Source organism: Paramormyrops kingsleyae, chromosome 10 (assembly GCF_048594095.1).
Source record: "Paramormyrops kingsleyae isolate MSU_618 chromosome 10, PKINGS_0.4, whole genome shotgun sequence".
Taxonomy (NCBI): domain Eukaryota; kingdom Metazoa; phylum Chordata; class Actinopteri; order Osteoglossiformes; family Mormyridae; genus Paramormyrops; species Paramormyrops kingsleyae.
The window spans coordinates 10,060,596-10,075,618 of NC_132806.1; the positions used below are offsets into that span (position 1 = coordinate 10,060,596).

Sequence of the window (15,023 nt, forward strand, 5' to 3'; positions counted from 1 at the left end):
AGCCATTTTGCCAAACTAAACTGCAGAATAGAGGTTTCCTTTTCAGTCTGGAGCTGCAATGTGTTCAAATATACATCAGCGTTTTGCTGAATGGTTACATCGATGCTGATGCAGGTTGACTAGAAAAATAGAGAAATTACTCTTTTTACAAATCCAGTAGTCATGACAAATGCAGTGGAATATAACATAATCATAAACAGGAATGTGAATCCTTGGTCTTTAACTGGTGTTGACTTTTGAACTTGCCTTGACCAGTCGACAAATTTGGGCAGGAAGGGAAGTGCACAGGTGTTGTCCGTGATGTCAGCTCTCATGTATGCACTGGGAATTTCTGGTGGCCCTCAAATCGGAGCGACAGGGGCTCCAGTGTCACGGCCTGGACGGTGTCAGCTGTTCTTCGCACGGTTGCACGGGTGCAACCCCTCCTGGATCATATTTTTATTAGCTGGGATGCTGAGGCAGAGGGCGTGAATCCAAGCCCTTCTCGTCCTCGACGCCAAACAGTCCATCTTCTGACTAAAATAAACCCATGATGTAAGTGGCCAGGAGACGCAGAGAGCAGAGCTCAGTTGTTACCCTACAGACGGACGTTCTTTGAGTGGTAAGCAAAAGCATCACTGACCCATTTAAGGAACCTCCACGGGCTTCCAGAAGCAGACAACGGTACCAGTACTTCTACAGCTACCAGCAGGTAAGAATTGTTCTCTGTGCAACGCTTGGCTTTCTAGCTTTCCTCAGTAGACTCACCTCCTGCCTTGATGTGACCTGGAAATGACAAACATTGGGCCCATATCAGATACATGATATTTCCTGCTGTCTGCTTTATTAAAGACGTGCTGTCAGGCCCATAACGGCGACTTTTAAGTCTTCATCATCATTCCCAGCATGTCATTCTTCAGTTTGCTTCATGGACTGGGAATCATGCCATGGGATCTGAGCCAGCTGACATCTCTGTTAGCTTTACATTAAATTCATTCGTTTTAATGCTTTCGTTGCTTTTTGGATGAGGGACATCTGTCAGACATGGATAATTGTGCAATGCATATTGAGGTTAAAGAGAGGGGAGTGAGAGGGCAGGTCGTCTATCACCACAGGTTAGCACTAGGTGATGACTGATGAGTTATGTGCCAAAGGGGAACGTGATTTCACTACCTTATGGCATATCGGAGATTTATGCTACTAGAGTAGAGCTGAAAGGGTACAGATTCAAATCTATAAGTATGTAACAAAACAATTTGGCATGAAATAGGTAATTCAGTTTTTCAATGTTTCTTAATACTGTAATTAACATAACTGTGGTGCTGACATGGGTTTCTCAGGTATCATTTCAGCTGTCAAACCTTCATATATTGATATCACTCCAGTCAGTTTCACTGAACTTTCATGGTCTGTTGCCCTGTCTGGGGTCAGTGGTTAGAAGATGCTGAATAGATTTTCAGAGTACATAAATGTAATGTTTTATTTTTTATTTAGCAAAGACCTCTATGAATGTTGGATGTGGCATGAAGCAGTCAGTGAGTTGATGCTACTTCCTCACAATGTTCCACCAGAAACTAGAAGATGCAGATGCAGACGCCGTACGGTGACCTGACCAGGCAGAAGAAGCAACAGGCCATGATTTTGTCAAAGGAAGCTCGGGGAGGTAAATAATAATAATAATGAACACAAAGAAGAACCTTGTTTTTCCTTATTGGTCCTAATAATATAGTTAAACCTGAAAATCAGATTTTTAGGATCAAGAACATATTATGGTGCCATTTATCAACGAATGAGATTGCGAGGCCTTCAAAACAAGCTTCTTGATATTTGTGGACTGGAATGATCTTGTATTCCAACATGACTGCCCGCTCAGGAAAGGAAACTCTGAGCAGGGTGATCATTCCAGGCATATTCCAGGAGTTTTCATTCAACGTACGATTTTCCGATGATCGCAGCTCTTACTTTGACTCCAGCACATGTTTGGAGAGCACCAGCAAAATATGACCTCCGTGGGCCAGTTTATATCGACACACCAAGGCAGCTCCTGACAGTTTTTGGCACGGCCTCAGAAATATAGTAACTGTTGCCAAGAAGATCTACCTCAAAAACATGCCTGAGAACAGCCTATTTATAATCTGTTACCTACACAACCGTACCCATAACAGACATAAGCCTTAGTGTATCCTTGAGTCTATTCCGAGACTGCCAGATTAGAACAGTTAATTTCAAAATGGCTGACGTCATGCTTAAAGAAATATATTGGCACCATACAAATTACTTCAGAAATTTTTTTTTAGGGCATTTCTTGACATGTAATAGACAAAATCCTACTAAATGTGGCTCTAACACAAAGAAACTGGGTCCATTTTGAATTTATCACCACTCTCAATGGTGTGTCAATCAAAGCTTGCAGTATCTGTCAGGAGTAACTTTTTGCATGTGTTTGCCCCAGAACATTTGGACTTGGGGAAGAAGATCAGCATACCGAGAGACTTACAGATGGAGGAGCTGAACCTACAGTCCAACAGGGGTTCACGTATGTTTCTGGAGAGGCAGAGAAGAGTAGAGAAGTTCACACTGGAGAATGCAGCAGATGCTTCTGGAAGCGTAAGACACCAGCTATGGGCTGTTTACTGGGAACAATTCCCGACATCACCGAGAACCGCTGCAAAAGCTTGCTTTTGGCAGTTTGGGACCGGGGCCCAAGAAGGCTCAGCTATAATAGCTTGAGGCCTCATCACATTTTCTGCTGTGTTGCAGAAGCAGAAGAATGTAACATAATGAAAGGCAAAGCAGAACAGAAACGGCTGATATAACTGCATTACTGAACTGGCATCGAAAAAATAGCCTATTCATCCTACAGGGGTAGAGTGTCAACTCTTGCAAAAAGCCGCATTCATTTTAAAATCACCATGAATCAATTATTTATTTGTTGGCATGATGGCTCAGTGGGCAGCACTGTTACTTCCAGGGCTGAGGGTCTGTATCCTGCCCGTGCTCTTTGTGTGGAGATGGCATGTTCCAATGACATGCAGTGATACGCAGGTAGCTTAGCTAACATATGATTGTGTGTGTGTGTGTGGACTGGCATGTTATCCAGGGTGTATCCCAGCCTTGTGCCTACTGTTACCTGGGATAGGCTCCCCTTGCAACTCAGATCAGGGCAAGTGGTTAGAAGATGGATGGATTTGTAGGTTAATCAATCCCGCTCCACTGGTCTATTTAATGGTGGAGACTAAATAATCTCATTAGTGCCACTATGAAAGAGATATATGAATGTTGGAAGATGGCTGAGTTGTAAACATGTACTAACGGGATGGATTCCCTTTTAAAGCTGTGAATAAATCCTCATGTGTTGCAGCACCTAGAGCTGAACCAGACACGGGAATCACAAGGCATCCTTGGAGGGAAAGAGAACATTCGCACTGAGCTAATAATCCAGCCGGGGCGGCACAACCTGGCGTCGGCACTGAATCAGGCATCAGCCAAGAAAGGGAACCCCGGCACTCTGGCCCCAGGTACCTCCGCTCCTGCCCCATGGCTAACTTCCTCCAGCTACTCCAGGGTGCTGCAGGATGGAGGTGTACGTGCGGCATTATCCAAGTTCCCCTTTCCAGTAGTTGTTTCTGCTCCCCTGCCCAGGTTATTCTGGGCCTCTGAAGGAGATCCCTCGTGAGAAGTTCAACATGACAGTGATCCCAAAGTCCTATTGCTCCCCGTGGAGAGAAGCTCTGGGAAACAATGAGGAACTCCTCAATACTCTTAACACCCAGATTCCTGAGCCACCTCAGAATCTCCAGCCAGTCAATTACAGATGCTTCAACAGGTGAGTTTAGGAAACCCAACTTAAGATTCATCAACCCTTCTCCAAAACTGAGCAAAACAATGGTCCCTTCATAGACAATGACCACCTACAAGTATAAGCAAATGGGCAGTCGTGCACAGTTCGAAGTCGGAAACATACGACAAACTACTTTTTATCAACTTAAAAGGGGCTCTGAGCTTAACTTGGCACTTGTTCATATTTCCATTCCGTCGTCCAAGTGGAAACCAGATCATGATTTGAGCTGCAAACTGCTTGGGCTTCAGTCATCTAGTGTCTATTTAAATCATGGAGCGGAAAGACAACACCCTGAGCCACCGCGTAACTTTCAGTACCCCCGGACAGACTGGGCACACCAGGGATCGCATTTCCCAACTGCAGAGAACATTGCGTCACATTGCTGAGAGTCAAAAGAACAATGTATAGCTTCTTTACGTGGCTTTTGGGGAGTCGGACGTATTTTTTAATGCTCGATGCAGGTTCATCATGGCAGTCGTTCCTGGCTATGAGGTAAAATGTTAAGAAACATCTAAGGGGGCAGGTAGGAATCATTAGGCTCGTGAGCTTAATCCTCAAAATCCCTTAATAATACAGTCAGGGTTCCCCCAATTCTGGCAGAATAGATTACCATGACTTTTCCAAAACTTTTCCAGTACCATACGAAAATTGATTAACTATTGATTTCCGCTCGTACATTTCCGGGAAACAAAAATGAACAGGGCTAGCTACCAAAACTTTTCCCCTCTATCCAAGAATTCCAAAACTTATTCAGGGCCTGGAAAAATTATTTCGAAATTCCAAAACTTTTCCAGGTTTTCCATGACCGCTGGTACCCTGTACAGTGACAGACTAGCAAACCCTTGACTATTTATGAGGTCACTGCACTCAGCAGCATCCATAATACTAGCTGTAGCAACTGTACATAATAAACGGTATGACTACAATCCAGATACTTCCTATTCCCCAGAGCCCCAGTACCTTTTGGAGGACCTGTGAGGATGAAGGTAATCTCACCGATCCAGGTGTTTGAGCGCCAGGAAACCCCACCAGAACCCAGCAAGACCTGGGACCGCCTGGCCCATCGCCCCAACTTTAACCGGGCGCCCCGTGGCTGGGGAAAGCTGTACGCTCCAGAGTCCAATGAACTGTGAGCAGAGAAAGGCTGAAAACCCCAAGCTGCACTATGAGGGACTGAATGACCGGACTATCACCTAATGGTTCTTACGATATGCAACAATAACACCGTCCATGTTCCAGCATGTGGGAAAACCTGAAAAAATGACCTCTACAAAGGCTCCACGTGAAAGACCTACGAAGACAGCCTTTGGGTTGAGTCTGAGATAACAGCTGTGTCTTCCTGGCTCAAACTAGACAACATACCAGTTCTGATCTCTGTTGCTTAGGACACAAATGAACATCTTTGGAATCCATGCCTTTCACAGCAAGACAGGCATCCCCAATAATACAGACATAACCCTACCCCTGAAAAAGCCTTTACACAATGAAAACAATGGAATACCCCCAGATCTTCAGTGTCACCTGTTTCTCACCAGAATACCAACATCAATACACAAGCACATAATCTATCACAAACAGTGCTAGATTACTTATTGCACAGGTCAAATTATACCTAAATCTTCTTATGCTGCTGTTGATGTTTTTGTAAATAGATGAACGATATTAACACAATCCTGCTCCAGAAAATTAATACGACTAAGAACAAGCAAAATCAAATTGTAAAAATGCTGTAGAAGGTGCAAAAAAAAGGTTATGTTTTGCTACACCAGTATCTATTGTCCAAAGGAGTTTGTCTGTAATAATGGAAAAATTACCTGTGAGAAATAAATTACCATGACAGCTATTTTTTATTAAAAAAAGTTTTATACGTCAAAGAGAATGTGACAGACGACTGGCAGACAGGGGTATGTTCCGGACCTGAAAGATGTCGAAGGAGGAATCACCCCTGACCACCACTCCCACTTCAGAATTCAACTGGTATAAGGAAGACATTTAGAAAACACTGTTGAATGTTTACATATCTTAGATACATACTTAAGACTTAAAACAAAAATCTAACTATCAAATTACAAATGCAGGAGCTAAGTGACAATACAGTTTGCACCAGTAAATATATGAAATAGGTTCTTCAAACGGGTCCAGCAAATAGGCTTTAAGCAAGACAAGCAAGCCAGAAAATATGCCTCCATGTTCAGCACTCGGTAAAAGTCCTATTTCTCGGCAAGTGAGTCACATCGAAGGTCAGGAACAAGACTTGTGTGTCTCCATGAGTCACAATTCCTGTATTGTGCTGTACTTGTCTTCTGGCATCCCGTTGACTCAGTATGGGTTTGGTCATCCTCATCGGGCTTTTCACAATACTGAAATCAGCATCCTTCTGCCCCACAGACCAGGAGACTTAAAAAACTTCAGAGGGACACAGCTATAGTTTACACATTGCACAGATCCAAGGGTCTCACAAAGATTTAACCCATCTTAGAATTTAGACTGACACAGGTGAGTTCAATAAAAGTGAACGGTTTCTGCAAAACAGTACAATTCAAGTAACTTCCTGATAACTTAAAAACTTGAAGCCTGGGGAATGTTTTAATTCATATGAATTAGCTTCAGTTAGAGTTAAAATTGGAAAAGTATTAAGTAAATGTGGAACCAGCCATTTTAAAAGCCATTTCCCACTTTAAGAGACTAGAGAGCTGTGGGACCCCAAGGCAGCCGTGAAACTAGGATCCACCGTGACGGCTGGCGTGGGCACCCATGCGCTGAGGATCTTGGGAAGGGTAATGGATCTGACCAGGAGGTCTCAAGGACATGGGCGGAGGTGGAGGAGGACCCATGGAACCCATGGAATGAAACATAGGAGGCCCAAAACCTGAAACAAACAAAACAAATAAATAAATGCATCTACGCTACTTAATTAGGAGTCCCTCTAGTGGCCTGGAGGACCACAGCAAGCCCGGAGTACCTGGAGGCGGTGGGTTTGTGATGCCAGGTGGCGGAGGTAGGCTCATGTTCATGACGGAGGGGGACGTGCTGGGGCCCAAGTTGAAGTAGTTGGCAGAAGTGTCTTCTTCTGATGATGGGGGTGGGGGCAGAGCTGCAGACAAGAATAAGAAGCCAAGGATGAGACACTAAATCAGGGAGGTGTTCCACAAAGCAGGAATTCTTGCTTAGCTAGATAACTTCTCAAATTTAAGGTAGTCCGAGCTAGAACGACTTCATCTTTGTTCACTTACATTTAGCCCCGACTACCTTAAACCCAACAAATTATCTGGCTAAGCAAGAAATCCTGCTTTGTGGAACACTCCCCAGAAGTGAGCTGATTCTACAAAACAGAGCTTCCCAGAATTACTGCCCGCAGACTTAAGGTCCTGTCTGTGTATGAATCATCTGTGCTAACTAATCATATGCATCGCTCCAATTTAAAACACCCCCAAGCTCTCTGGACTAAGTAGATGAAGATTCTCATGCAGTCCTGGGATGAAATCTCTCCTTCACCTCCAGGAAGGCCTGGCACCAGCTCCAGTTTCATTCCCGACTCGCTCAGCTCATCCCTGTCCTTCTCCTTCCCGCGTGCTGCCTGGGACCTGAGACAGAAAGACAAATTCTGGTTGGTAAGCTCAGAGCGCCCCCTCCAGGAATGGGTAATAGAGGTTAACAGGACAAAATCCCGACCTGAAGGATCACCACAGGTCGACCACTAGAGGGAGCCGTGCGCTGTCCTTACCTGCCCCACTTGACGGTGAGCCTTCGGCCGTTGATGATGAGCTTGTTGAAGGACTTCTCGGCGGCGAGCTCAGCCGACTGCCGGGTAGCGAACTGGATGAAGGCGCACTGCTGCCTCTGGACTATGGTGGTGGTGCGGATCTCCCCAAACTGGTAGAAGTGGTTCCTGAGAAATGGAAGAAACCAAACCAAATATGGGGTTCATAACAAAGGTATTATCTGGACCCGCTCTGCCATCCAATAAAAGCAGCCTCTTGCTATTGCTCATGGGTCCAGGTCCCACTAGGAATGACACGGGCGTTCACCTGAGGTCCATCTCTGTGATTGTGTCTCCCAGTCCACCCACATACAGAGTGGTGATGGTCTTGTCTTCGGGCGGGTCCAGCCGGGGCATGGCAGAGGCCCGTTTAAGCAGCTTGTCGGCCACAGGGTCATTGATGCCGTAGTAACGGTCCTTAATGTTCTGGTCAGCCAAGGGATCGTCTGGGTCCGTGGGTTTCTCATGCCTGCAGGGAGGTTTCCAAACGAACGGAAACACGAGTTATGAGAAAGTAACATAAAAACGACTACATGTAACAAAAAAAACTTTTATAAATGTACTGATTTAAAACATTGTAAACATTTATTATGGGGGAAAAAAAATACTTTCCATTACGTAAGTATTTCTTGTGTAATGACACCCCCTAGAGTACATAAATAGTACTACACTCTGTTTAGTACTACACCATCACTATCTCATGGGTCACTGGGCTATGCTTGGAAAGTGTTGCCCAAAACCCTGAAAAAACATGCATACATTCCTACGTCACTTATCCAGTACTGTGTTGCTGAAGCCCATCCTAGGGAGCACAGGGCTCAAGAGACGGGAGACTATAGGCAGGATTAGGCCTGCGTGACGGGCGACGCCAATATCGCTACTACAATATCTTGACAGTAATTTCAAAAACGCTATTCCAGTATTTTTAGGGTGTCCTAAAATACCGTGGTATACCGTATTTCCATAATGCCACCCAAGCCTGGTTCAGGCTATCAATAAATTGTGTTAAATTTTGTGATTATAATTACTAATTAATATTATTTGGAATATGTACAAAAAAAATAGATTAGTTAATTCAAATGAATGAATGACCGGCTGAATAAAGAGAGTCTACTTTACACCCTGCATGCACTCTGAGACAATCAATCATTCTCATCCTTTGTGTTTGACGCAGAGTGTGATGCATTTCGGAGAAATTTAACAAAAATGAGAAAGGGGTTGAATAGAGAGCAAAAAGAAATTTGTCTTCCACTGTATGGAAATATTTTGGATTCCACAGAGAAGATAATGAGAAAGAGCAAGTGATTTGTCCGCAGTGCTTTTTGTCTGCTGCCACTACTCACAGTAACACCAACTTATCTGACAGTCTCTACTGGTACATATAGTTTATTTTGGGTAAATTTTCAAATCTGTTCTGCTTTATAAATATAACAATGCTTATTGCAAAATATCCACATCACCACAGATTCTACAAGCAGATATTACTGATGTAACTCCAATGATGTGGTTTCTGCAAGGTTGGGTTGGAAGGGCTTGAGACTCGAAGGGACCGCCTTACCGTGCAAGTCATTGCACTCGTCCACACCCCCCACTGGGGGCAGGCACGAGGTTAGGAGAGAGGGGGGGCGCTCACCTGTAAGGACACTCCTCGCCCCTCTTGCACTCGCCCTTCACCCAGAAGGAGCAGATGTGCGGCCGGTTCCTCTTGTAGTATGGCGTGGTACGGGCCAGCTTCAGCAGCATGTCGCTGGAGCCCGGAACCTTCCCCAGCTGGCCCACAGGTCTCGTCCCATCCGAGGTCTGGATCTGCAGGGGTACAGGTCACGTCAGATCAGCAGAGATTCCAGACCATCGCTTTCAGTGACTGTGACAGTAGCATTCACACAGAAATCGCAGAAAGAGGGTTAGAATGCTTTCATTCTGCTCTGCACATTACATTTTGAAACAGATCAGGACAAAAGGGCAAAAGGGAGACAGTCAGCAAGATAATTTGCTTTAAGTTTCAAGAAGGAGCCAAGCAGCAAAGGCCTTAGAACAGAAGAGAAATTTTAATCACAAATCCAGCCAAATCTTAGGGAAATTAAATTGAGTTTTTTTTTCCTTACTCAAAAAGAGTACAGGCTTTTATTTAATAACACAGCCAGTTTCTGATTAAGTCTGACCTGGATGTAGAAATGCTTCCCAGTAAACAACCTGGAAAACGCCAAGCCATGTGTTTGATCTGGGGCTGGGGAGGTGACATTCAGTGATCAGAAACTACCAGCATCATGTACACATTTTAGTGGAAAATGTTTTGTACAATTTACACCAAGAGCGCAGATCTTGACTGTAAATATTCTGGCTGGGAATAAAAGGAACACAAGATGTTTCACATAGATCTCCAGGGAATGGACCTTCAGAGGGTAACTCCAAGAGGGATGTTTACACAAAATGAGAGGTTACAAAAAGTGGTACAAGCAAATAACAGTGTGAGCAGAAAAACAAGGGGGGGGAGGGATGTCACACATTCCAATTGATGTTTACCTTAATGAAAACCTTCCAGAAATTAATAAAGGTGTTCCTTTTTTCAGCTAAAAACAGACTCTTCGCAACGATCACTTCTAACATGTCACTGCCAACGGCAAATGGGCCTCATTTGTGCGTGTTTTTCCAGGCTATCCTAAGGTAAGCTTAGCTGTATCGCTCCCTGCTACATTGGCATCTGTTTAGCAGCCAGCGTGACGTACAAGCAAGGGAGATAGTAAACTGTCAAAATAAAGTTGTCAGGAAGCCAACTAGACCTAAGTGCGGCTAGGCTGACCTTCCGATGAATGACCATTAAGTTAGTGAGAGAGCAAGAGCTACATTACAAAACTATGAGATGAGTGTAAAAATACAAAAGCATCCAGTACATACAAGTGGCCATAACCACAGAAGGGCAGATGGAGCCTGGACAGGTCAGGGGCTGGATGAGCTAGCGTGGAAAAGCTGGGCCATGAGGCATTATTTGAATGTTGAGAGGTATCACACTATTAGCAAGTCAACAGCCTGGCTATTTCACATTCACAAATAAAGGCAGCATTTGTATTCATTTTAGGGCGGGGCACCTTTCAATAAAAACTAAATATTCACAAGCTACAAGCTTGTTTCACTGAGCAGCACCGTTCACTTCTACTTAGTTCACAGCATGTCAATTTCTGCCGTTCGTTTTTGCATAAACTCCCACCCTCCACCTGCCGACATGCAACAAGCCTTTGTGTTAAGAGTGTAAATCACTGTTGCCAAGGTGATTCGCTTATGATTATATTGGGATGATTTATTGCATAAGAAACCTTTAATTTCCATTTGATTTGATTAATTGGCTATTCTGAGAACCTAAAATTCAAAACTAACTTCATTGGGGGAAAAAAATCGGAAATATGACCATGGAAACTTAATTACATACTATGAATTTTTATTGTTCTTATTATATTAAACAGGGAAAACAAGCCAGTGCAAACTGCCAAAAGGCAATTATTGATCTGTACAGAGAAAAAAAAACAAAGTAAGACCTAGTGATGTCAGCAAGGCTAACTAGCGGTGCACCCGTGTGGCTAACCTCTTAGCCACTTTTGTCAAAAGGGGGTTGGGGGCATTTGCCGACAATGAAGCCCCCCCAGCTTGCCGGCACAGATTGGCGGAATAACGTCACATCATTCTCTATTCTGTGGAAAATGAAAGATCGATCTTCAGGCCAGATTTCATAATGAATTATTAATCTTGCAAGCTTTTTCCCCACCACGGAAAATGGCTGACCATCCAGTGCGATCATTTCCATTATTTCAGTTGCTGTGTCTTTAGCACTGATGCTGCTAACTTTTAATACAGACAAAGTTTTAATAAAGTCGGCAATACTGGACTGACGTTGGACCCAATAACTTGATTTTTAAGCCAACGTCGATTTGTTAAACCATCTATCACACATCTCTAAGGCTAACATTACATTTTACATAGCCAGCTGGTTACCCCAGAGTCTTCACCATTGCTACCGTAACTAGCAAACATGACTTTTTTTGCACTACAAAAGAGGTGTTTCCCAAAAGCATCGTAGCGCAATGATTATGTTAGCCATTAGTGAGCACTCTGCACTAGAAAACGACAAGTTTAGCCCAAAGATCATCGAGTAGTGCTTCCTTTATGAACACTGAGCCTAACTCTACTACCTATGCTTTGGAAATTCACCTGCTCGCCATGCTACTTTGCACATCTGTCGCAGCATGGAGGATTTTGCCCCCCAAAATCAATTGTAACTGATTCTGATCAAAGTTGAATCACCGTAGAAAGCTTGTCCCCACAGATTCATTATGACGTGTCTTTACACCCCTACTTTGTGTAGTGGCATAAATACATATTTTTAATAATCACAGAACACACCTTTGTTTGTGTTTGTTCATCACTCGTTTGATGGTGGTGATGGGAGGGGTTACTGCCAAGAACACAGCTAAAACGAACAAACAAATCTATATTTCTGCCCATAGCACTGGTTTGACAGCACAACCTTGTCTTTACACAGGATAAAGGAAAAATAATTTGCCCTTCAAAGCTGGCTCACTGACACTCCCCCTTAAGAAATCTGTCAGCATTTCACCCGTTCTTAACAAGGCATACATGTGACAAAGGAACCCTGTTTTAGATGATATCACCAAAATAAATGTCTACAACAAGCCCCATTTCACTTCACTGAAACCACAACTAAACATACAATCCAAAGCGACTTTGAATTAGCAAGTAAATGCTTGTGTCCAGTGAAAACAGATGTCACAGATAGGCCTACTAAATGTCTTCTATTTTAAATCAATATGGACAGGGCAAAAAGTTCTTAAATCAGAGACAGTGTTGACTTATGGAACAAGCCAGAGACCCCTCTCCCCAGCAAAATGACAGGCTTGGAGGGTCAAAGAGTCAGGAAAAAGTAGGACACATCCACAGCTGAATAAAATGCCCTGTGGGCACCCCAAGCTCAGTATTAACATTATGAGGGATGTGCCAACAAGGTTACATGACCACAAGGAACACAGCTCCCCTGAGGCTTTATGTTGCGCCTGCACATTCCCATTGAGTGACACTCTACCTCTCTCTCCATGTTCTGGGTGTAGTACTCCTTGTTCACATCTGATTTTGGCATGTCATCCTTGACCGTCAATCCCGTGTCGCGCACCTGGATCGGCAGGCCTGACAAAATACATTCATTGACAAAATACCTTATTTGTGAAATTTACAATGCAATGAAGGCATAACGAACTAAATCAGAAATACTTAAAATTAATATGACCACACAACCTGGAATAAATTAGCATTTCATAAGCTGACTGGGAAAGGCACTGGTATGGTAAACCAGGCCTCCCGTTGAGTGGAGACTCACCGTACTCCAGGTCCAGTAGGCACGTCTGACACACGTTCTTCATCTTGCTGCATGTCTGGCACACCTCAGTCTTCTTGAAGCGCATTCGCACCCCTGGGCACCAGCGGAACACTGTGAAGGGCCGTGCACAGATCTGTGGGGGGTGGGTCCGTGCCACAACATTTCAGGTACACAACTGCCGTGTAACGGAACTCAAACTGACCCTCATCCGGAGCCAGGATCACACAACATGCCAGGCACAAAAACACAGCGCCTCAAGCATGTAACTGTCGCTCTTCTGAACTGCATGTGTTCACTAAAAGTACCACTATATCGGCAGCTGAGGGGAAAAAAAACACAGCAAACTAACAGCTGGCAGCATATAAAAACATAACTGAAACAGGGTCCAGCTCCTTACCTTGCACTCCTTCCCATACTTTTCTTTGGTCTAGGGAGGGATTGAAAAACACACACACCATTCACATTAGCATGACAGGTGACTTTTTACATAGTTAGAAGAGAGACTAGACTGAGGAGAGATTTACAACATGATAAATTAGGGAGATCATTTTATAAGTGATCAATGGTCAAGAGACATGCATACACACATTAATGTGGCCATTGCTAGCTAGCCTTCTTACCATACGGATGTAGGGGTTTTCCCCCAGACAAGTCTGGCAGAGGATGGGAAAATCCTGCATAAAAAGTACACAAAGAAACAATCACACCACTTGCCAGTTAACTACAATGGGTCTGGACACGCGGATAACTTACTATTAACTTTTGCAGAAATCAGCACTGTGGGATTATGCATTTCTCAATTAAGGTATGAAAAGTATGCCTGTTAGACTTCATCTGAAGCAGGCAGTGCCCAAGTGCCACCAAATAGCCCAAGGGGGTGGGGGTACAGAATTAACCAGAAAAAAATAACATCCACGGTTAGCAAGAGATTCATGTGAAGTTACAACTGGGTTGAATCATAATTCTTACAGAAACACAACCAATCCGGGGACTACCACAACATAATCTGAATTACTGTTTTTAAAAACATGAAACTGTTTCGCAGTTACTTATAAATAGGACACCAACAACTATTAGGAAGTCAATTCCTTTGAACAAACGAGGACACTAGAGGGATTACAACTCGATGTCCTGCAAACTGAAGCCACACTGCCCATGATTTTACACTATCCATGAATTGTCAGCATGCCTGCAATGGGGCAGCTTTATACCCCATACCCACAGTAAAGTGCACTGCTAATTATTTATAATGCCATTTCTATGAGGACCGAGACAACATATTGTGAGATCTTAAAGATTTAAAAAAAAGTGCGAAATGATAACTATGTCCCCTCAGAGACGCCACAAGCCATGAAATAAACTCGACAGCCCTTTAGCACATGCTAAAGTAAACCAATATGAATATCTGTTTAGACATGGTAAGGATACTGCATCATCGGCTATTTGCAAAATATCAAAAATTACGAGACCACATGGAGCACTTTATAGACAAAATCAGCTAAAAGATCCAACAAATGCACATAGAAATACACATGCTCTTTCCTCCATCTCTGACTAAACATCATTGGACTAGGTTAGCGGGCCGGCAAACTCTGTAGCAAAAGCAGGGCCAGAATTCAACTTCTAGACTGTAAATTGGCAAATAGACTCATTTAATAGGATCGCAATACTTAAACACGTGTAACCGTGTAATGAACAAGTGAAAAGAAATTTGTATTGGGTTTTTCAAACGTACCGCATCTTCCCAGTTTTGCCGGTTGTACGTATTGGATCCTAAAGACGTCGCCATCTTTGGCTAAGCTATCCCAAAATGCAACGCGCCAGCCTGTCAGTATCCCAGAGTGCAGTGCACGAAACAAAAGTATCGTATATCACCCGTCACTTAATATTTTGATAAAATGTCATCGGGTAATTACCGTTATAACTTGATGTGGTCTTGTTTCTACACAATTGCAATATTTCTCGCATTTCTCGTATATTTTGTTTGCAATAGATATCCGTGTTTTTTAAATGTTAATTACGTCTGTTGGCTTCATTAATAAATAATATCTATTCATGGCACA

General features: G+C 43.5%; 2 protein-coding genes across 4 annotated transcripts; one reads left to right on the forward strand and one right to left on the reverse strand.

Annotated features, from left to right (window-relative positions):
- Nucleotides 1-365: 365 nt before the first annotated feature.
- Nucleotides 366-5,663, forward strand: LOC111834275 (myozenin-2-like). Of its 2 annotated transcripts, none has more exons than XM_023793366.1 (6): nt 366-691; nt 1,540-1,642; nt 2,432-2,586; nt 3,341-3,497; nt 3,622-3,805; nt 4,770-5,663. In XM_023793366.1, the coding sequence occupies exons 2-6, from the start codon at nt 1,561-1,563 to the stop codon at nt 4,951-4,953; spliced, it is 762 nt and encodes a 253-aa protein (XP_023649134.1). In that variant the 5' UTR covers nt 366-691; nt 1,540-1,560; the 3' UTR covers nt 4,954-5,663. The 2 variants fall into 2 exon arrangements, with proteins under 2 accessions (XP_023649134.1, XP_023649135.1); XM_023793367.2 differs by having other exon boundaries at nt 1,551-1,642.
- Nucleotides 5,649-14,792, reverse strand: LOC111834273 (pre-mRNA-splicing factor RBM22). 2 transcript variants are annotated; one of them, XM_023793364.1, is made up of 11 exons: nt 14,696-14,792; nt 13,581-13,634; nt 13,358-13,387; nt 12,961-13,093; nt 12,670-12,770; nt 9,214-9,386; nt 7,849-8,049; nt 7,545-7,709; nt 7,316-7,404; nt 6,783-6,914; nt 5,649-6,689 (listed from the first exon to the last, which is right to left on the reverse strand). In XM_023793364.1, the coding sequence occupies exons 1-11, from the start codon at nt 14,747-14,749 to the stop codon at nt 6,541-6,543; spliced, it is 1,281 nt and encodes a 426-aa protein (XP_023649132.1). In that variant the 5' UTR covers nt 14,750-14,792; the 3' UTR covers nt 5,649-6,540. The 2 variants fall into 2 exon arrangements, with proteins under 2 accessions (XP_023649132.1, XP_023649133.1); XM_023793365.2 differs by lacking the exons at nt 13,358-13,387; nt 13,581-13,634; nt 14,696-14,792 and adding an exon at nt 13,163-13,346 and having other exon boundaries at nt 12,961-13,071.
- Between the last annotated feature and the right edge of the window lie 231 nt (nt 14,793-15,023).

Coding starts and splice junctions, on each gene's coding strand:
- LOC111834275 (XM_023793366.1), top strand. CDS start 1,561: ATGCAGATGCAGACGCCGTACGGTGACCTGACCAGGCAGAAGAAGCAA. Junction 1,643..2,431: donor GTCAAAGGAAGCTCGGGGAG/GTAAATAATAAT, acceptor TGTTTGCCCCAG/AACATTTGGACTTGGGGAAG. Junction 2,587..3,340: donor CAGCAGATGCTTCTGGAAGC/GTAAGACACCAG, acceptor CATGTGTTGCAG/CACCTAGAGCTGAACCAGAC.
- LOC111834273 (XM_023793364.1), bottom strand. CDS start 14,749: ATGGCGACGTCTTTAGGATCCAATACGTACAACCGGCAAAACTGGGAA. Junction 13,094..13,357: donor AGTATGGGAAGGAGTGCAAG/GTAAGGAGCTGG, acceptor CACCCCCCACAG/ATCTGTGCACGGCCCTTCAC. Junction 7,405..7,544: donor CTCACCGTCAAGTGGGGCAG/GTAAGGACAGCG, acceptor TTTCTGTCTCAG/GTCCCAGGCAGCACGCGGGA.